The sequence below is a fragment of the Gossypium hirsutum genome, chromosome D09 (genome assembly GCF_007990345.1).
Source record: "Gossypium hirsutum isolate 1008001.06 chromosome D09, Gossypium_hirsutum_v2.1, whole genome shotgun sequence".
Classification (NCBI taxonomy): Eukaryota; Viridiplantae; Streptophyta; class Magnoliopsida; order Malvales; family Malvaceae; genus Gossypium; species Gossypium hirsutum.
Window position 1 is genome coordinate 37835233 of NC_053445.1, and position 23725 is coordinate 37858957.

The window sequence follows — 23725 nt, forward strand, 5'->3', positions numbered from 1 at the left end:
ACAACTTTTTGATTTATATGGCATGTATAGGGAGTTGGTCAGTTTGTGTGTATCTTTATGATATGTCTAAGAAGTAGAAAGTAAATATTCAATAATGATTAACTATTGAATTGGCTATATATGAACGTGTTTTGGTATTGTGTATGCTTAAATGATAGTTAATACAAAGAAATTATAAAAGAGTAAAAGTTTGCAATGGAACAGTTTTTGGACTGCAGCATTGATGTGATTTTGAAAAATCACTAGAAAAGGTGGAAATTGAATTACAAGTTGAGTGAGAGACGAAATTAAAGATGAATAAGTCTATTTTCATGTGAAAGAAATATAGTAAGCAAAAGAGTTGTATATTTTTAGATATTTTAATTTTAGTGAGACAGGGTCAGAATAGTTTTTGAAATCCCTTGTTCTGACTGTAGAAAATAATTAAAAATTGTACAGAAAGAATTGGGAGTTATAATTTATATGTTTATATTCCTTATTGAGTCTATTTTCAATAGAAACAAACGAGAATGTTATCTGAATTCTTTACAATGAGATAATTAATTTTTAGTGAAGATTGGTCAGAGCTGTCGAATAGTGAAACAGGGGAGAATTTAAAGAATAAACTGTACTAATTGGCTAAACCAAAAATTCTAAAAATTTTATGGTAAGAAGATATATGAGTCTAGTTTCAGGGAAAGTTTATGGATCTAAATTTCTAGTTTCGTAACTTGAGTTATAATTAAATTAGTGACTATTGCACAGTGGGACAATTTTATTATGAATAATGAAATGAATTGTTTTAATTTGTTTTAGTATTTGAAAAATTATTAATGTTCCCGGTTTGGACTCGAACTGTTTCTATTGCATGTTTTAGGGTCTCGAGATTTCTTTTTAGGGACATATTGAATGAACGTAAGTGAATTAATTTTTTTTAAAAAGCAAATTTTTATGCTCCGAACTAGTAAGTTATGTTAGGTAATGCCTCGTGCTCGACTCCGACAACGGTCTCGGGTAAGGGTTGTTATAGTGTCATTGGGTTGTGTAACAAACTGTGGCCGTGTGCACTAAAATTGCCTTAAACGTGCAGATCACACGACAGTGTGCCTGGCCGTGTCTACTTGTAGATATCTTTTAAAACAAGCTTTCTAACCCTAAATCACTTATACCACAAGCAACATTTTATACCAAGTTTCAACCAGTTCAAAAGCATCAATATTATACCAAAAATATCAATCTAAGTGTCTAACCAATATGCCACATCTGGCACCTCAATTCAAGAATTCAAGTCCAAACATAACATTATATTCAAACATATCCAATATGCCATCCAAGGCACCTCAAAACAATAAATATAACATACATGTAACACTCTTAACTCGTATCCGTCGCCAGATTAGGGTTACAAGGCATTAGGACATATCAAAGTCCATACAGATGATTATTTCATTTCACAACTAAAAATTCAATCACATCGATGCTCGTAACTTAATCAAATATCGAATCTTAAAATTATAACAAACATAACATTGCATAATTAAAACATATTCTAGCATGTATCAAAACGTATCATATATAGAACATATAACAAAACAACTATTCCATTAGTTGAATATCAAACCTATTATTATAATGCTTTTGCACATGTACAATTTAAGCATCAAACGAATCATAATTCACTACTAAATTTTTCATTCATTTATGCGGCATTGGTGATATGAAAACATGACCAACATGCTTTATTTACCATGTCAAGATTTATACACACTTAGCAAATTCATTCCTTACTTATTCAGCTATCAAGGTTAACCACATGGATAGTAAAAATTATGCCATTCAATCATAAGCTAAAATATGTCATTTCCTAATTATAGCAAAGTTGATCATTTCACAACCAATGACTTCATAGGCATAAATTATTAATTAAACCTATTACAAGCCAAATATAAACTTGCATTTAATTCACTTATTAACTAATCATATAACCAATACAATATGTTTATAATATAATCAAGAAAATCAAACCAAATCATCTTAATTCATAAGTACAAATGCCGAATCAAATTATGTTTATTACACATATTATGCATTGTACCAAATTATAACACAAGACCAACTTGCTTCTTATCATTTCGGCTAGCAAAATTAACCTGAAACAGTTTCCTCGATTGTCATTTAACAACCAAACCTATATAGCCAATTCACATTCAATACATACTCATCATATCAACTCATGCCAATCCACTTTATAAAATCATACATATACCTATCAGTTATCCGCATATTCAGTCATCCAAGATAACTTCAATACATAACATAAACCATATCACTTACACAATAATATGAGTCTAATACTTTAGCCGAATATACTTATACACATTATTCACCATTTCTAAACCATTTCACCAATGCAAGCATACCATTTCAAATTGACTCAAAATAACCATATCAAATTGTCAAATATCCATAGTATAGCATAGTTCACACTTAATGAATACAACCAATTTCAATATTAATATATAACTAAACAATTAACTACATGATTAAATCACCATTGCCGAACCACAAATTAGATCAAACTCATCATTTATGTTTACAAATTAAGCTAATACATGACCGAAAATCACTATCATTTGCATTATTAACAATCCACAACCAAAACACATCCAACAATCATATATCAAGCTTACCAAAGTGAACTAATCATAAGCCATATATATATATCATTACTTCATACCGAACTCAAATACCAAACACACCACACACAAATACCATAACCGAAAATGCACAAATATAAGCATCATCTCTAGCCATTTTCGCATGACTTATAAACAAATTCAAAATCAACCAAAACAAATACTAGCCTATACATACCATAGGGTTATAATTCAAGCTTTTAAAATACCAAAATAACGGTATATAGTGTGACAGACTTTCTTGACGATCCCCGAGCTCGTAACTAGCTTTCCAAAATCTATAAAACAACGAACAAACACACACACAATAAGCTTGAAAAGCTTAGTAAGTTATAAGAAAATAAAGTATAATAAGGACATTAACCACTTATTACTATTTGGTCGAATATAACTAAACTCATACATATATATAATCACATTTCACAAGTTATTTCATATGGTTACATAATTGCATCAAAACTTACCTCTTCATTCGAATCTCATATAAACATAAAACATACCTGATTTATTTAAACCAAACTCATATTCGATCTTGCTTATCTTTTCCCGTTATACCATTCGAAATCATTAAGGATATTCTGATAGCTCAACAGCTCGTACAATGCCATCGTCCCAAACATAGTCTTACATGTAATCAAATATCGATGCCACTGTCCCAGACAGGGTCTTACACGAAGTCATATACAATGTCAATGTCCCAGACATGGTCTCACACGTAAATCTCAAATCGATGCCAACGTCCCAAACGTGGTCTTACACGAAATCACATACCAGAATCCTAAGGTTCGTACGAGGCTTTCGGATGTCGTAATTCAATCGAATCAAACTCATAAACAATTCTCTTATGCTTATAACAATTCGGCATTTACATATATATTCCTTAAAATTCAATTCGGCATTTATAATACATGTACATTATAATTTAACGATATTTATTTACTTATAAACTTACCTCGGACGAAGACGAATGGATCGGGACGACTATTCGACAACTTTTGCTTTTCCTCGATCCAAATTTGATTTCTTCTTTTCTTGATCTAAATTAATACAAATTTGAATTTTTAATCATAAATTCATTCAATTTCATCCAAAAATACATAAATGGGTAAATTGCATTTTAGCCCCTAACATTTCACATTTTTCACAATTTAGTCCCTATTTCACAAAACACAAAATATTCAAAATTTCACCACACCCAAGCTTGGCCGAATTTCACTAAGGTCCCTAGCAGCCCATTTCTTTCATTTATTTCACATTTTGACCCTTAAATTTTTGAAATTCACAATTTAATCCTAGATAGGCAATTTTACTAAAAATCACTTAATTAAACTTGACAATCTAACAACATATATTTATTTTTCATCATCAAACAAAAAAAAACCACAAGCTATCATCAATCGCAAATCATGAATACATCAACAATTTCAAAAATTCCAACATGGGTTAGCTAGTATCCGAAGCAACGATCTCAAAAACTTAAAAATTTTCAAAAACCGAGCTAAACACATACCTTAATCAAGCTTGGACAAGGCTGAACCTAGCTTTTTCTTTTCTTTTTTTTTCTTTTGTATTTTCGGCAAAGATGATGAACAAATGCATGGTTTTATGTTTTAATTTTATTTAATTTCATTTTAACACATAATTTACTATATTAACCTTTATAAAATAATATGAAAACATTATAACTTAAGCCCAAAATCGTCCATACTATTGTTCAATGGCTAAATTACAACATAATGGCCCCACATAATAAAAGCCATAGCAATATAGCACTTTAACAATTAGCAAGCCACTTTTGCATTTTACGCGATTAAGTCATTTTAGCAAATTGAGCACCCAAACGATAAAATTTTCAAACAAAACTTTCACACATATCAATTCACATACTGTAAACACCAAAAATATTTTTAAAATATTTTTCTGACTAGGATTCATGGTCCCAAAACCACTATCCGACTAGGGTCTAAACCGGGCTGTTACAATACATCATTGACCATTTTAAGCATATTATAATAACGCTTCCTTTCAACCATTCAAACATGCACAAACCTTACCAAATCCATTCAAACTTAGTATACACATGCCATTCATTTGCTAGCATGTTTATAACATATTACCTTATCACCACATAAGCATTATAACATACATACCTATACCATCAACAAGGATTACCTAATACCTAGATCATTACCAACTTATAATTATATACATATTCATATAACATTCAAAATGTTAAATTCATCCAATACATAACATATTCAACCACAAAACTCTCCTAGGTACATGCTATGACCAAACCAAAATTATCACAAACTCTTGAGTTTGGGACTGCCACTGTATGTTGAAGTCGATATACAAGATCATATACTCAATGTAACCTGTGCACAGAAACAATTGAACGTTGAGTAATCCATACAAAGACGTCGCTATAAACAATATCAATATTAGAAGATTTTAAGAGAACTTTCAAGGTTTTATTAAAACATAACATTATACCAAATGTATTAATTATACTATAATGACATACCATACCCCAATTCTATATCAATCTTTCGAAGTGACGAATTTACTCCTGACGCTCATTGATACGATTGGCACCTAGTACCTCATTAGATAAATCGAAGTAACCTAATTGCGCCCAGCACTCATCAATTTAATTGGCACCCAGTGCCTTATCAGGTAAACCAAAGCATTACTTGTACATTCACTAAGTAACGAATTTTTCTATAGAATTTTCAATTATATTCCAACAACTTAAATTCATAACTCAATTAAACAAGTCATCTCATAACATAACAATTTTCAATCCAATACAGTTCAGTCTTTCATCACGAGAATCAACATTTCACAACAACTTGATTCCATCAATTATTTTCAACTTACTTTTACCTCTGATCATGTTAAGCAAAGAAAGTATATAGAAATTTAAATGAGTTAATTTGTGAAGTTATAAACCATAAATTCCAAGCTATGCATATACATTTAAACTATATAATATTCATTATATACATATCAATTTCATAATCAAGCTCAACATCCACTAATTTCCATTCATCTAAACCAATGTACCTCATTATGGTACCTAAATTATACTAATTCATTTTGTATAAATCTAACCTATATTATATAACATTCACCCTTTTATAATCCATTAAATTCCATAGTATTTACTTCATACCATTAATCAATTGCTACCTAATCAATATCTATTTCATGTATAGATATTTTATATTTTTTGATTTAATCATTTTGATGCCAAAAACATTATATAATAACAATTCAACTATAAAACAAAACAATACAATACAAACATATCATCGATTAATAAATTAATCCCCTTATGAACTTACCTAACCAACCCAATAACAAATACAACACCAAGGACTATTTCGTAATTTTTTCCTATTTCTGCGATTAAGCTCCAATTGGTTCAATCCTTGATCTATATGGTAATTAAATTCAATTTATCAATTCAAATATTTTACAACACTCAAATACATGCATATGACCTATTAATTCCATTTTACAAACTCTTTTTGAACTTTTAAATTTTATTCGATTTAGTCCCTAAAATCAAAACTATCATAACTTTCACATTTAAGCTTTGATTTTTAAACCCATTTCAAATTCATTCATATACAGCCCTCTATTATCAATAATTACAGAAATTTCATGCCACTTTTGAATTATTTACACATTAGTCCTTATACTTAAATTTTAAAAAATTTCACTTTACAAATTAGTTCATAATCAAATCTAAGCTTATAAATAAACTATTTAACAACAAAAACATCAAAAATCATCAATGAAAACATTTCAAAAATTTTAACATTTTTACGATTTAATACTTGGGTTAGCTAGATTAAGCTACAAAGATCGTAGAAACATAAAATTTACGAAAAATGAGCTTAGAATTAATTACCATGCAAGGAGAAGAAGATGACTGAATGTTTCCTTAGTTCATTCATGGTGAATTCGGTTGGTAGTAGAAAATGAGAAAAGATGATGAGTTATTTGTTTTTCTTTTATGTTTTTATCTTATTTTAGTATTAATTAAATATTATAATTAACATATTTCCACTTAAGACCATGTTATAACCATCCACTATAATAGAATATGGCATAATTTTCATTTAAATTCCTTCAATAATACTATTTGACTCGTTTAGTTAATAAAAAGAAGTAGCAATTATTTTTTTAATTTTTATGATTTAGTCCTTATACCTCAATTAGTCATCAAAATACTAAAACCTCCAGACCACAATTAAATTCACCTATAAAAAAGCTCCATAAATATTTAATAAAAATATTTACAAGCTCAGTTTATAGAAACGAAGTTTCGATACCTCATTTTCCAAAACTACTTACTTTTGAACCAATACACTTGTACCTTGACTAACTTTCTAAATAACCAAATTTAATAAACTAGAATTTAATATAATGCTATAATGACCTTGTAAATTTTAATAAGTAATATTTATGGACTCGACTATCAGAGAATGGGGTTCCAAAACTACTGTTTCTGCCACCAATAGAAACCGAGTCATTACAATAAGTGTCTTCACTTCATCAAATTCAAATAAAAGAAATTGACTACTACTATGGATGTCACAAACAAGCTTTCTACAATTGCTACCGAAATGGGGCAACTGCAAAATGAAATTCAAGAGCATCGTAGATTGCTAAACTTCCTTTTGAGAAGTGTTAGAACAATGGATCCGTGGTTAGGGGTAAAATGTCACTCGAACCCAAAGTTAGTCGATTCTCCTCGAAATACGTTGAGGCGCAACACTTGACTGGACATCTAGATGTAAAACACTGTTTCTATGCAGGCCCCGAGAGTGGTACCAAATTGAGGCAAACTCTGAATACTATATATGACCTCAAAATAATAGGGGTCGAGGTCGAGGGAAGAAAAAGAAGAACTGAAAGAAGATCTCTAGTTGAGCCTTTGACTTACGAAGTAAATCAATAAGATGATCCCGTAAGTAGGGATTTATAGGTTGTCCATAGCCAAGGATCTATTGTTCTAACATTTCTTAAAAAGAATTTTAGCAATCTACGATGCTCTTGAATTTCATTTTGCAGTTGCCCTATTTCGGCAGCAATTGCAGAAAGCTTGTTTACAACATCCATAGTAGTACTCAATTTCTTTGATTTGAATTTGATGAAGTGAAGACAGTTATCGAGCCTCCATTTATAGAGTGGTAGAGCAATCTCGCAATGCGGCATGAATTGGATGAATTAATACCTTTCTACACTTTAGTACTAACATGCCTATGTGGTGAACTAACTACCTTGGGAAGCAACAAATATGCCCCCGAATCACGTTGCCTATGTGAAAAAATTAAAAAAATTTGCATAGCCAACTTAATTAAGTAGAAAAACCTAATCTATAGTTGTTAGGATGAATCACACGTGAGAGAGATGTGGAATAGACTTAAATCCCTTACTTTTCCATTCTTTCCAAAATAAGATTTTGTTTAATATCATTTGGATGGACTCAAATCCTTTCATGTAGGAGAGTCTTTGATGGGCTTTGAATTTTAATAGGTCTAGCTAGCATTCTTGCACGGACTTGGGCTTACTTATTGGCTTCACTGAGGATGGGATTCCTTACCCGATGAGTCTGGCTAGGCTATTAGGAACCTTTAGTCTAGGCTTTCTCAAGCCTATCCAGAAGTTTGAAGTTCTGTCTACAGAAGGTCTAATTCTAAGTCAAAGCTATATTTATTGCCATATTCCCTTTTTTGACCAAAGTCACTAATAAGGGGTGAGGCAGACTGTAATTCATCTGAGCTTTGTCTTCTCTTCAAAGATGATTGGAGGCTGGGGAAAGGGTACTCTTGAATAAGGGCCTATTGCCGTAGGGGTAAAGAAACCTCCTTCTCTTATAGGAGATGTGTAACACCCCCTACCCGTATCCGTTGTCGGAATAGGGCACGAGGCATTACCGGAGTTTACTGAACATTTTTAATAATTCTAAATCATTTATTATTCATATTCTGAAAATAATCATAACGTCCCTCTATTGGGCTCTCAAAGCCCAAAACATTTATTAGGAACCTACTAGGATTAAATCGAAATTATAGGGAATTTTTCGCAGAATCCTAAATATATATATAGATAGATTTTAGAATTTTTTTATTTCTAAATTAGATGCAGGGTTCATACGGGCGTATCACATAACAAATCTTTTCATAAGAAATTGCATAACTAAAACATTTCCACTCTTTCATAAGCTCAATTATAATTTTCATCTAAGCACTTACCATTCCAATGCACCTTATAATTAAACATATTACCATTCAACAGTAATTTGGCACTTGCCTAAACTTCAAGCAACAACATTGGTTAGCGTACTTTAATATTGACAAGCTTATTTTCTCGCCATGTCTCACTTAAATTTATTACTCGTTTTATTACACATAATTTTCCTTGTATCAACGTATCAAAGATAGTCTCATATTTACATGTCATGATACGTATCATTTTATTGTTGTTTCTTTTTAAATATAAATTATTCAATTCATTATGACAATATTTCATGTACCATAATTTTTTTATAAGTTCAATGTATATTTATTCCAGTAGCAGTTCATAATCTTAAATATGCATAATTATTAGGCAAGTTTCACATACATATATTTTCCATGTCATATTTTAGTATATCAAATAATTATCATTTCTATGTATTTCAAGTTTAATTTCATGATTTTAAGTACTTATCAGTTTCTAATTTAACAATTAAACATAAGATTCTATCAAATAAATATATTGATTACACTTATTCAAGCAAGTGTACATAAACACACAAATTACTAATTCAAAAATCTCTTAAAAATCATATTTGGCTCGTAATTATTAAATAATAAAATTTATGAGCTAATTTTCCGAATTTGGTGGTCTCGTACCATTGTTTTCAACATTTCTAAAAATCGGGCTATTACAAGATGAGCTATTGAATGAAAAGTAAAGTCTTCTAAAATATAAATAGACAATAAGTAAAGTAGCCCCTTGGGGCAAGGGTCACCTCTCCCTCTGCCTCACCACCCGTACATGGTATGAAAAATTCGAAAAAGCTTTAAAGGCTAAATCGGTTCCCTTACCATATGGTTTATCGTATGGAGCTAACATCGATCGAGTATGGCTTGTGTCGTGTTGGTGATTTTCCAATAGCGAAACACGAACTATAAATAGGTAGTTTCAACTGATATACAATTGCCATTCATTCAATTGTCTACCCCAACTGGTTTGGGCCTCACAATTATATTCCAACCCATGCCGTCTTGTCACCTAGCCTCTAATAGGTTTCCTTACGAGCATTGCTCATTAAGGTGTTATCAGCTACCACGAGTACACACAAGGAGAATAACATTCCTTTAGGTGGTTCATTTGATCACTTATGATATTTTAAGTAGCATATCGAACTCAATCAATCGTGCTATAGCTATCGACTGAAAGGAGGGGTTAAAAGAAGAAGAGATAAGGGACCGACCAAAGGAAGGGGTTAAAAGAAGAGAAGAGAAGATGTTTCGATGTAAGCAGGAGTAATCGAAGTCAAGTGAGGGGGCTATTGGCTATGGCACCGGAGTGTTCCTGCACCTTAGCATTCCTGGTGTTAGCTATCCTTTACTTAATTAGAGAAGTTCTTATTAAGGTTGTTGCAACTGATATACCTGTGTATTCTATGCAGTGTTTTTGTATTACAAAGAATGTATGTGATGAGATTAATTCAACTTTAGCAAATTTCTAGTGGGATCAGGAAAAATCCATTTGATGAGCTGGTTTAATTTGACAAAAAGGAAAGAAAAGGGTGGACTGCGTTTTAAGGATCATCACATTTTTAATAAGGCTTCGTTGGCTAAGCAAAGTTGAAGGGTTCTTAATAATGAAAATGCTTTTTGGTTGAAAGTTTTGAAGGGGATTTATTTTCCTAGTTGTTCTTTCTTTGAGGCTAAGAAAGGGGGAAGAGCCTCTTGGGCGTGGTCAAGTATAAACGAAGGTAGGGATTTTTTTTAGGAGAATACTTAGTGGCAAGTGTTGAGTGGGGAACATATTAGATTGTGGGATGATAAATGGGTTCAGGGTAGAAAGTTGGATATATGTGTTGGAAAATTTTGGTTTAGAAAACGATTTTATGTCACAATGGAAAATTAAAATTTTGAAAATCGAATTAGTTTGTGATATTTGTAATAATAAACTTTTTCCTAAAAAGTACTTGTGCTTTTTGTGAGATAGTTGCTAGACGTTCTCAGTTTTCAACTGAATGACCTTCTCCTTTATTCTCATATCACGAATTGCTTCGAGTGTGGGCTCGAACAATCATGAACCGAGCACAAAACTAGAAATAATTTATTACTTTCAGTAGGAAAGTAATTCTCTCTCAATAGAAACCGATAGAATTGTAATTCTTAGAAATTAAAATTTATTCTAAGAAAATAAATTATCACTAATAATTTATGACAGAATAACAATATTTGACTTGTATATAACTTGTGTTAATAACTCTATCAATGTCATCTATTTATATAGAGAATAAGAAAATCCCGATTAAATTAATAAAACACAAATAATATTCTACTCTAAGTAGAAATAAAAATTTTATAAAGCACGAAAAAAAAACACTAGTATAGGAATATATTAAACATTTTAGTTCCACATTTTATTCCTAAAACATTACAGTTTAAATGTTTGGCAACATTAAAAATCATTTCATATTTATATACTTTTTATAGATATTTCAAAAGATAATACTTTATCCTTATTAAATATATTTATTGTTAATCTATTCAACCCAATATAAATAGGTATCTATTTATCCTTATTAAATATATTTATTCCAACATTTTAAACGAACTCTCAAATTATTTTTATCAAGTAAATGTTATAAAACGTAATTATATTGTATATTGAAGTTTGAGATTTCGTTTAGAATGTTAGAATGTTTTGTCATATTAGTATATTTTTATTTGTTATGTTCTATGATATTTTATTTTATAGTGTAAATGATGAGTTTGATCAATCACGTTAAATATATGCACTTATTAAGCCGGAAATAAGAAGATCAATCCGAATCCAAATGAAGCAATAGGATAATGCACCTTCCAAGCAATTTCTTAAGGATGATGGTGGTAAACTTGAATATCAAGCAATTTCCTAGATAGAAACTTGAAACTGACCAAAGGTATTGATAATAAGATAGTAATTGGTAATGGTTGGCTACACATAAAGGCTTTGAACAGGATAGTCCATGAGGAAATTGAACTTACATGAACTCAAATTCAAAAATGCAGTAAATAGTTTCTCCCTAAACAGAGAGCACATTGAGACCAATAGGACTTCTAACTTTGTGAATGCCATTGCTCCATGTCAAAGCCCCAAAGACAAAGCTTCCACTACTGTTCATGTAGGGGATGAAATCAACCTTGAAGCTCATCTTCTCTCCAGTCTTTGTAAAGCAAAGTTTTGAAGGTGTAACCTTAACTTTAACACCAACTGGATGGTCTACATATGCATAATAAACCGTCGGGTCTTTTCCGTAATATGTAACTGTTCGATAAACAGATAAACTTCCATTCATGTTGGACACACCAATTGAAGGATAGTTTAAATTATAGGATGGTATAGGAGGATTTTGGCAGTAAGTTAGTTGGCCAGTGAGGTTTTTCAGTTGTGCAGGGCTTGCACCTATACTGCAAAGGAAATTGATGATATCAGTTGAATCAAGGTCATAAATTAGACCAGGTTCAAGTGCTGCTGTTGGGTTTATGTGTCCAGATCCATAGTCAAAAGGCGTAGTCTCATTGCCAAAAGGTTGTCTTCCAATCAGGTGTTTGGTGTTATCAAGGGCAGTAGCTGTAGCAGCAACAAATGAAGTTTTAGATGTAAAACAAGACCAATAAAAAAGGGTATATTTGAAGCATCAACTAAGTATACTGATACTATTCATTGAAGAAAATTGTTAACCTGTTGTCATTATTGCAGACTTTATGGCTGCTGGACTCCATGAAGGTTTGATAGATTTTATAATTGCAGCAACCGCAGATATATGAGGACAAGACATTGAAGTTCCAGAGACAATGTTATAATTGACAGAACGTTCAGCAGAGGCTTCAATTGCTACTGGAGACCATGCTGCCAGAATGTTCAGTCCAGGTCCTGTAATATCCGGCTGCAAGAGATTTGCACCATGTAGTTCAATCTTATGGATTATAGTTTCCTCATTAAAATTGTTTGAAATAGCAGGGATAATGTCACGTTAAGGCATGAGCAGAAAAGTTTTGAGAATGTTGTAGAAGTTACTTTAATGATCTCTGGAGTTACAATGTTTGGTCCCATGGAAGAAAATCCAGCAACTGCTGGTGCAGGTTTAGTGTTTAGAACCGTTATTGTTGGGTAGATTTTGGCTACTGGATTCCTGTAACAATGTAAGTAGTTAGTACCGTTCAATTCTGAAACAGTAATGCAGTGTGTGTTTAATTCTCAAAGTACTCACTTTTCAGTTTCCATATATTTTTGTAGCAGTACTGCTTCTTCTTGACCAATTACAGTACCTGGGACCACAAACTGGAAACCAATGTCTTTCGCCAATGGATCAATAAGTATCATACCAACTCCGCCACCTTGTCTGATAAATATGCTTTTCTCTCTTCGGTTATCAGTTAATGTCTCAATTGTGCACACCACAATCTTCCCCTTGATTAAAGTAGCATCTAGAGTATTGTTCTTGCAAAAGCTAGAACATAGTAGAAATCGCATCAGGTGAATTTTGAGAAGCCATTTGTCATTATGCTTAATCCTAGGCCTTGTTCCAAGCTTTGATCTTTAGACCATTTGCTTCATAGTATAAGGATGTAGAATGTCGGTCTTCTAACCTATGTCTACCTACGGTTTCTGAGTTAACCAGAGGATTGTTTTCCAGGTATCTTGGTTATAAAGCAATCACATGGCATGCATTCTTATAAAATTCCTTATGGGGAAAATATAGAAATGAACCAATAGGGAATGAATATTTGGTATAATTTGTGTGATTATATGCATTAATCGACATTGAAATGCAATTATGAGGCATATAATGATCATGAACATGTTTCATATATGTAACGCTGCAGAGTTGAAGTTTTAGGCGTACCTAGCATTGGATGGTGGAACTCCTTTTGCAGCTGCTGCACTACCAGCTATCAAACCATATGAGGTTTCCATTTTCAGAGGGTTTAAAGAGAAACCCTGAGAGCATAAAAATATCCTGGTAAAATATCAACCTTATATGCAGGTTCCAGATTCTTTTTTACTTCAGTTGTTGTGTTCTTTTCAGGCTCTTTTTTGTTTTTTCTTGTTGGGAGAGGGTCCTGAGTGCAAAAATATTTACAGAATTTACCTTCAAAATTCTTGAATTGCCAAGATATATGTTAGATTTGAAGATCCTGTCCACAGAACTTGCAGCAACTGTGAGGATCCAAGGAGCAACATTACTTGCAGTGCCTGGAAAAAATGAATTTCCAGCTGAGCAGGAAACTAGAATTCCTTTTTGGAAAGCATGGAAAGATCCAATGGAGATGGCATCTTCAAAGTATATAGATTGCGGTGGATCAGGGCCGAGGGAAAGAGAGAGGATATCGGCACCATCACTAATAGCATCGTCCATTGCCAAGAGAACATCAGCATCGCTACAAAGGCCAAACCAACAAGCTTTATAGATTGCAAGCCTGGCACTGGGAGCACCACCTCTTGCAGTGCCCCCAGCCATGCCAAGTAAGCTGACATTTGCTACAACCGATCCAGCAACGGTTGATGCAGTGTGGGTTCCATGACCATCACTGTCTCGAGCTGACCGGAAGAAAGTGCCTCCTTGAGACTCAAGAGACCCATATTCTGCTTCAAACCCTTTGAAATAGTACCTTGCACCTATAATTTTCCTGAAAAATTCGAGGCCATGTATCATTGGAATCACAGTTATTCCGTACTCTTTTCTTTCGTATAATACATTAAGCTTCGTTGATGTGAATCATCGTTACCTATTGCAGTTAGACAATGCAAACTGTTCTCCAGTTACACATTCTCCCTTGAACTTGTCAGGCACAGGACCGAATCCTTGATCACTAAAGCTCTCTGATTCAGGCCAAATTCCTGAAGAATAAAGTTTAATGAGTAGGACCTATGAATCGAACTTTCAAGAATCAACAAAGCAAGCAGATGCCTGCAAATCATTACCACTATCAATGACACCAACAATAACATTGGAGGATGAGTCCATTTGAAGCTGCTTATATTGTTGAATGGAATCTATTCCTAGAAAATTCCATGTACGTGTTGTATGGATCTTACTTGTCCTGCTTTCGAACACAGAAACAACCCCATCGCTCTCTGCAACGCAAGTGCAATTGGTGAGAATTTATTACAGCTATGGACTGCATGGTAAAACTTTTTTCTTATGTATGTAAACATGGTCAACAACTATAATTTTTCAGCTTTGTGTTTCACACTTTAGTGTTATTTGATTTATCAGAATGAGCATATTAGAGTTTTGCAAAACAACACCTGCAACTCTTTTAGCTTGTTCTGGTGTGAGCATGGCTGAGAAGCCTCTAAAGCTTTTACTGTAATGGTGAAGTGCAGCTTCCTTTGCTACTTCCAAACTGAAAATTACATACCAAAACTTCATTAACAATGATTTGTCACAGTATCTGTGAATAAATTAAATGGTTTGTATCTTCATTACTGAGAACTAACAAGCTAAACAAACCAATAATTTCTGAAAAAATAAGTAATTAGCTTAGTGCATGCCTTCCAGTAACTGAAGCAAGCATTTCATGATTAGCACTGATAACAGATTCCGAGTTGGGATGAGAATGTTCCCCCATGTATACAATATAATGCTGCAAATCAAACAAAAAATGCAATGGAACACTGTCAGATTAGGCACCTAAAACAAATCATCTAAGTTCCCATTAGATTTTTCTCCTTACCTTGGCGTTGCTACTGGCTCCATGAACCAGAGTTAATCTAATGAACAATAAAAGAGTTAGAACTTGAGCAAGTCTCATGGTGATGAACCAGAGTTCAAGTGATTAAAAAGCAAGAGAATATTAGCTTAAAGCTGGAAATGATGATTAAGCATGACCAGTAAAATGCCCTTCTTATAGCAGAAGAAAAGAAACTAAGAAAAAAAGGTTTAATGCCGGCTTGATTTGACTATGGTTGAATAGTTCAGTGTATAAGAAGCCCAGAATCTGTTTTTGTTATAATGATTAGCCGGCTTTTTTTGTATTATTTCATGCAGGATCTTACATATCATGAATTCCCATTAGAAAACAAAGTCTGGTTATTGGAATTATTCAATTGGATAATGTTGAAAGAACAAGAACATAAATGTTCATTGGGGCATCTAAGATCAGCAGAAGTGACACACAAACAACTCCCAAATGGAAGTTTCTCAACTCTCTGAAGTTCAACTTGCTTACATACAAGTTACATTCTGATTTACTTAAATGATGGTAGTTTTCTAATATAGGAACTGATGGGGTTTAAATAAAGCTAAAAACCGTGTCCTACAAGATTAGTCAATTTGAAGGTCCATTTACAACTAATGATTTTGGACACATAATACAACAAAAATAATTAAAATATGAGACAATTTGACAAGATATCAAACCTACTTAAATATATCAAAATCTATATACTATGAATTATTGACATATTGAATTTTATATGAAAAGATGATGTTTTAAACACAATCATGACAATATCAAATCTACCTCGCATTGAAGGAAAAGAAACAAGTACATTTAATAGAAATTGATAACCAATATCATGAAAAAGCTAGGTTTAATTCATGTACATTAGATACCTTTTTATTTGATAACAAAATGTATATTTTCCCTTTTCAAGCCATCTGAAAGATGTCTTCCTTATTCTTTTGAACCTTCTTTTTATTATTGTACTGCGGCATGTATATATATATACCCAAGGGAGAAAGATTGAAATAAGAAAACATAGAAGAAAATGGTCAAAAAATATAGGCATAAAAGGGCACAACTCATATTCAAACATTATATGCCAAATTACTTGGTTATCTTCTTTACACTGTAAAAGGATAAAAAAAAATGCAATTCCATTCTGAATACAGGAAATGGGAAGTCAAGCCACCTTCCCCACTTGATTAAGCTAAACCCACATTTCATTGGATGACAAGCTGGTTATGAATAAAATACAAATCACAGTGATAGCACCTCACAACAAGAGTATATCAATGTGACAATTTCATCCAATCCATCAACCTTCCTCTCCAAACTCCTTCGTAAATCTTTCATGGACCTCAAGATCAGTTTTGCTCACTGTTGGCCTCTGTCTTGCAAGCACCTTATCGAAATCTGATCTTGAAATAGGTGGTGGAAGGATCTGCATGGGCATTAATCAATGAAATAGCAATTTAAGTTACAATAGTAAGGATGTTCCAAAAGATTTATTAATTGCATATGGTAATAATGTTCCAGCATGCGTTCTGGATAATCCAATCTTAGACTCCACACATTTTCCAAAAGGCACGATAAATGCACAGCAAAAAATATCAGAAAATATAGAAAATCAAATTGTACATAGGAACAGGTACAAAAGGTAAGAGCTCAAATAAGCAACTTGATACCTGTGCTGCAAGTCCTTTGGCTGCCAATTCCTGCATAGTAATTTGGACAGCACCTGGTTGCTTTGGTCCACATGGCATCCACATATTATTAGGTGTCTTGAAGAAAAACATGGCATCTTGGGTTTTACGAACAGGTTCAAAAAGAACATCCTTAACCTGCCACGATAAAATAAAGGTGAAAATACGCACAAGTGAACATCTTTACATTGGCCATCCATTAAAAGATCATTCAGAGAAAGAGAAAGCTATAATGATCAAGCACGAAATTAATCCAAATATTCATCTTCTTGTAGTACCCATGTCCAATACTCATGTTTCACGCATATTTATATATTGATATAGGGAGATGATCCTTTGAGGATCCTCCAAATACATGGAAAACTTAGGGAAATTAAATATACCCATATCAGATACCCAAGACCAAGTAACATAAGATCAAGTATCTCATATAGGTGATGCACTTACACAAACAGATATGTCTGACCCTGAAAACCCCTCTGTCCGGTGAGCCAAGTTTTCAAAATCACTTTCAGTCAAGTTGTGAGGAGTATCACCTAGGTGCACCTGTTGTAATATGTTTTACCAAAACAAAGTAGCCATGTCAAAATAGCAGTAGTTGAATAACAATTGTGAAAAAGAAGACAAAACAGCCAAGCATTTCTCTTCTTTTTTTTCTTTTCAATGTTCAGAAGAGACACATCAGAGAAAAGTACTTTGAACATATGTTGCCGAGCCTTCACGTCTGGGAGAGGAATGTAAATGCGCTTATCAAAACGCCGGCGGATGGCCTACAAGAATAATTTATTAGTAAAATATTGATATCCACCTCTTCTGATTCAAGGTAAATCTATGGAAATTATATTCTAATATTATCCTACCTGATCAAGAGCATAGGGAGTATTTGTTGCCGCAAGAACTAGGACTTTCTGATCATTATGTCCAACACCCTAAAACATCAAAAGCACAAAGTAAAAAAATTCATTCATTAACATTGAAAGTGAGGGTATCACACACACGCACACACACGTGTCACAATCTAGCAAAACATAATTAAGGTATGACTATGAGTATTGTCAGATCCAAATACTGTAACATGAAAATTTCACAAAATTAGGATACAGATGCTAGCATGCTGCAGAACACTAGAAAAGAAAAAAGTTATCTTACATAAATTTATATTGAATAAACTCAAAACAATACACACTTAAAGTTTTTCTAAATGCACAAGATTAATTGAGAAAATTTGTGCTATCATAACTTCCCAAGGTACTTTGCTTATCATGCATGTCTTCCATAAATGAGAAGAGAGGTGTTCAAATTTTGAACAGGTATTGCATATTTATGAAGTGCAAACTCTTCTTCATGAAAACTCAAAATAAAAACCATAGAATAAACATGAGTCCCAAGATAAAATTGAAAACTGGTCAGGAATTATAAGAACGTGTATCATAAGAAATAATATCTAGAAAAGTTTTGGGGAAAAGATGTTTGAGGAATTTGTTCCAGCATTTAAATACACTAACAAATACCTGCATCTGCACAAGAAGTTCAGTTTTGATACGTCTTGAAGCTTCACTCTCATTGCCCTCTCCACGCTGGCCGCACAAGGAATCTATTTCATCAATGAATATGATGGAAGGAGCACTATCACGCGCCATCTCGAAAAGGTTCGAGACCAGCTTTTCACTTTCCCCCATCCACTTTGATACAAGGTCTGAGGAAGAAACACTAGCAGAAAAAGTGGGAAAACGATTAGAACACTGAAAGAGAAATAAGCAGAAACATAATGTACGAACATAGACGATGAAATGGTATATAAGAAATTAACTACAACAAAAATATTTTTAAAGCAAAGTTAGGTGAGCCAAAAAGCTAAACTTATCATAATATATAAATATGAAAAAAATTTCGTAACTGAAAGCCTCAAATTACAACTTCAAAACAAAAGAACAACTTCAAAGGAACATTTTTCATATCTTTATGGGTTTCTAGAGTAGGAAAAAGCAAATTAAAGTTGATGAAAGAAAAAGCAAATTGATGTAGTCAGTTCATAGGTAGAAGAGTGACCAAAACTGATTAATCCAGTCATCAAAGCTTACAGAAGCAACAAAATTAGAACTTACTTGATTTATCTGAAAGCCTTAGTAGTGGGATTCAGTGTCAAAATATGCAAGATTTAGAGTTTGGAAGTATAAGAAACAGGATTTAGTTAGATGTCAGAAGAGATATAATTAGTTCCTAGGTGTCCCATTAGATTGGTATTTTCATAAATCAAAAGGCCAGAAGAATATGCACATTAGATTGGTATTTCTAAACTCCTACACTACTTAAATTCAATTAGAACTGCGATTCATGACCAAAAAGAAACCATAAACATATAAGCAACTTAGATTCCAAGAAAGCTAACCTAATTAATATAAACTCAACAAGTATGACAACCTGGGTTAAAGAAAATAAAAAAATATAGTTCTTCCTCTGACTGATATAATCCCTAGAATTCATGATGTAAAAACAGAAGAACATTATGGGGCTCTGCAGAGGCTGTGTCACCATTATTACGTTATAGATATCATAACACAATTCCCACATAAGTAGTCAAGCACTGCAGCTGTAAATTCACCTTAATAGAACAGAAACATGGAAGAGAGGAGGAAAAGGCGGTGAAGTCAGAAAGGCAAACGATTATCAGCTCAAAGAGTTTAACTGTTTTAGCAGCCGATAGAAGCCACAACCACAGCATGTGAATACTGCCACCTATCTGCCATTAAAATCCAGTGATGCATACACAGGAGTCCATCCTTACTACTGCCACCTATCCCTTTCTCCCAATAAAAGGAAGGTGGCAGCTGCATCACTGAGGAAAAGCTAGATAGCACAACACAGTACATGTCAAAGGTGAATTTTCTTTACTTGTTTTCATGATCCATATGCATCTTAAAAATTAAGAAAAGTGAAAACAGCTTCAGACTTGGTAGATAATTAGCAAGTGTTTTCTTACGGGCAGATAAATGGGTCAAATATGAGCCACTCAATATAGTACCTAAAAAATGTAGAGTCAGCTTCAGTTGCAACAGCCTTGGCCAAGTATGACTTCCCAGTCCCAGGTGGCCCATACAACAGAAAAGCTCTCCATGGCCTTCTCTTTCCTATAACAGAAAAAGCATGAAAATTTTACAAAATTACCCCATTTATATCCCTGCATATGTAATGTTGAAATGGGAATGAAGAAAACTGTTAAACAAGTGCTAAAAGGGGTGTAGAGATTAGATTGAGTTTGTTTCTATCCAACCAATAGTACAGTTGAAGCAAACTGCAAACATAAAAGAAATTCTAGCAAGATCAAGAGGATATCCAAACACATAAAGATGAACATCGGTGGAACTATATGGACTTGATGGATATTGAGCTCTTTTCCTACCAAAACACAAAACCTCAACTAATCCAATACATTACTCTGATTTGTTCCACATATCATAAGACAATCTTGGATAGACAACAAATGAGCTGAGCTTAAGTTGAATTCAACAATCCTACTCAAAAATAGAACAGATCTATAAAATTAATTAGAAGCTTTTAACTTTAAAAACCAAAGTAATCTTGTATCATGTGGCTAAAAATGGCAATGTTGACAGCTTCAGAAGAGGCGGAGTCTTATATTGGTGCAAGCAACATTTTCTAACAAGGAATTGACACTAGTAGGTGATGTCATAGGTTGCATGTAACATTCTATGTTACTTGGACTCTTGTGAGTGTCGGATATGGGTCAGGTTAGATTTTTCCATGTTTTTCCATTTATTTGGAGGATCCTTTGAAGTCATATCCTCATCCATATGTCAAACATGGGTAGGTCAAGAAAAATGAAGAGTCCGAGCAACATATGTTACATTTATGTGCTGAGAAGTTGAGCATTAAAATCATGATGTTATTAGTGTGATTATTGTCATGAAAAACTATGTTCATCAGATTAACTACATAACAAAGGGGAATTTCACAAGCATCTATACATCCCCAAATAACTCATTAATGTCACAGAGCTCACAGGTGAGCAAAATCTTTTGCTTTGTTGCTTGTACTATTCTAGATCAATTCAAGCATCAAAAATAGCGAAAACTATTGCATATAACAGGAACAGTCTAACAAATACATAGCAGGAGCTATATTAGAAAAAAGAATAGAAAGCATGGATGAATCTATGGATATTCAAAACAATTACATTTAGGACTAAAAATCTCAAGCAACATTAAATCGCAACAATTAGTTAATGTTGCAACAAAATTAGGCATTCTCCACTATCACAAACAACTTCAACAAACAAGCATGATTATCCTATCAAATATCAATGCCATAATCACATTTTCCTATTGGAACTACCAACTAACCTCTTTTCTAGACATATACAGTCAAGAAAGAATAAGTTTCTTAACATTTTTTCGCCAATCGTCAATTAAGCAATTTCACTATACACTACGTATTGCAAAAGTCAAGCAGGCCTCACTAACTTCATAGCTAAAAACCAAAATCATCCTTAACAAAGCATATAAAGAAAATCACATAAAACCATAAGATTCATGCGTAGTTTAACAATCAACAATTAATCCATTTCATTATCCACTACCAGTTACTAAAGTCCAGCTAAAGTAATCAATTTTACAGATGTATATGGTATGCTCAAAATCATACTCATAAAATCAAATATCAAAAGCCCCTAAAATGCCCAAACAAGAAAACAAAAAAAAACTAACCAGTAAAAAACTGAGGAAACTTGACAGGCAAAATAACAGCTTCTTGCAAAGCCTGCTTAGCACTTTCTAAACCAGCCACATCATTCCACTTAACGTTAGGCTTTTCTCTAATAATAGCCGAATTAAGCCCAGCTCTCAACTTAGCCTGCTCTGGATCCTCCCCATCACCGCCTTCTCCACCACCACTCTTGGGCTTACTTTTGGGGCGGGTGGCAACAGCAGCATCCCCATTAGAAGCCGGCCCAGGCCCTCCTTCATCGAGAACGGCACGGATCTCCTCGGCACGGCGTAAATACTCGGTGAATTTCTGGGTAATAGCTTCCCTAATTTTGGGGTTCTTCTCGTATTTCAAATGGGTCTTGAAATACTCAAGTGCGTTCATGTATAAAGGAAAGGCTTTGCTGTAGTTCCCTGCATTATCTTCTTGTACCGCTTGCTTCACATACTCTATCGCTTGTTCTTTGAAATTGCTATACATATCGTTTTTTTTTTCTTTTTCTGGGTACTTTTATTTCTTCAATGAAATCTCATGAGATAGATTAAAGATCTCTCTTTTTTTTTCTCTTTTCCCAAACTGGTTATTGGAGATGTTGAGATGTAGAAAGAGGGATCCGAAGACAAACAGAGAAATTTTGGATATTTGATCGTCGAAACAGAGCTCAAAAGTAACCGTGTGAAATGAAAGTTGTTTTATTTTCCTTAATTTCCTATATGTCTAATTGGGCTCATAGCTTAGGGGTTAGGAAAAGTTTGTAATTCTGCACCTTTTGTACACTCGTAACAGTTTGGCTTAATACATCAGTTGTAACACTTTTTTTTAGTTAAAATTGCCCTCTATTTCTTTAGAATTTGAGATTTAGTCCTTAACAATTGAATCCTCTTACTTCTTCGATTTAAACCAATCACTATTGCTATTGGTAATTTCTATCAAAATTAATCAATTTAATATTTTTTTTCAATCATATGCAATGTTATATGAGGACCGTTTATTTAACTAGCCAAGTTGACAAATTTTAACGAAAAATACTAACAATGTTAATGGTAAGTAGAGGTGTCCATGGGTCAGGCTGGGCCAAGCTCGATTCCAACCTAGGCCCATTGTCATCAGCCCGCCCAAAAAGCTCATTTTACTATTCAAAAACTAATAAAATATTAAAATATATTTATCGTTGATATTTATATATTTTTATAATTAAATTTAAATTTAAGAAATCTTTTTAAATTTAGATTGAATTCAGGTTAGGCCGAATCAGTCCGAGGTGAAAATATTCTGTATAGGGCCAGGCGAGTTACCCAGCCCTTAGATAAGTCTAGTGATAGGACTGAGTTTTAAATTTAAAAAAGAAAAATTATCTAAATTTTAATTTTTTAAATATATGGACTAAATTTCAAATTTTATCAAAGTATAAAAATTAAAAACATATTTTGACTCTTTTTTTATAGAGAATTTTTTAAAATTAAAATGCCAAAAGGCAAACAATATTTCCAAGCTTTTAAATATTTATTACTACAGTTCAAAGAAAATTTGTCAAAAATCTGATTAATTAGCTCAAGTTTCAATCCATGATAAGAAAATCTATTATCTTTGGGTTGAGTTCTAATGTTGCAAGTACACAAGGGTGAAATTATAGTATAGGAATTACAACAAAATATTTTGATAAGTA

The 23725-nt window shown here is 33.0% G+C and overlaps 2 protein-coding genes and 2 long non-coding RNA genes across 4 annotated transcripts; all 4 read right to left on the reverse strand.

Annotated features, from left to right (window-relative positions):
• Window positions 1-1217: 1217 nt before the first annotated feature.
• LOC121220867 (uncharacterized) lies at window positions 1218-3715 on the reverse strand. The gene is made up of 2 exons (XR_005918083.1): window positions 3628-3715; window positions 1218-2953 (listed from the first exon to the last, which is right to left on the reverse strand). It is a non-coding gene; the product is annotated as an uncharacterized lncRNA (long non-coding RNA).
• A 1000-nt stretch (window positions 3716-4715) lies between these two features.
• On the reverse strand, window positions 4716-7859 carry LOC121220868 (uncharacterized). Its single transcript, XR_005918084.1, has 2 exons — window positions 5208-7859; window positions 4716-5053 (listed from the first exon to the last, which is right to left on the reverse strand). It is a non-coding gene; the product is annotated as an uncharacterized lncRNA (long non-coding RNA).
• A 3948-nt stretch (window positions 7860-11807) lies between these two features.
• On the reverse strand, window positions 11808-15962 carry LOC107891582 (subtilisin-like serine-protease S). The gene is made up of 11 exons (XM_016816427.2): window positions 15644-15962; window positions 15462-15553; window positions 15216-15313; window positions 14889-15041; window positions 14693-14804; window positions 14056-14593; window positions 13810-13904; window positions 13174-13413; window positions 12981-13095; window positions 12645-12849; window positions 11808-12533 (listed from the first exon to the last, which is right to left on the reverse strand). The coding sequence occupies exons 1-11, from the start codon at window positions 15719-15721 to the stop codon at window positions 11986-11988; spliced, it is 2274 nt and encodes a 757-aa protein (XP_016671916.2). The 5' UTR covers window positions 15722-15962; the 3' UTR covers window positions 11808-11985.
• A 731-nt stretch (window positions 15963-16693) lies between these two features.
• LOC107891581 (protein SUPPRESSOR OF K(+) TRANSPORT GROWTH DEFECT 1) lies at window positions 16694-22826 on the reverse strand. The gene is made up of 8 exons (XM_016816426.2): window positions 22062-22826; window positions 20360-20465; window positions 18849-19047; window positions 18198-18266; window positions 18033-18107; window positions 17785-17883; window positions 17320-17475; window positions 16694-17075 (listed from the first exon to the last, which is right to left on the reverse strand). Exons 1-8 carry the CDS (start codon window positions 22537-22539, stop codon window positions 16950-16952), a joined length of 1308 nt encoding a protein of 435 aa, XP_016671915.1. The 5' UTR covers window positions 22540-22826; the 3' UTR covers window positions 16694-16949.
• Window positions 22827-23725: the final 899 nt, after the last annotated feature.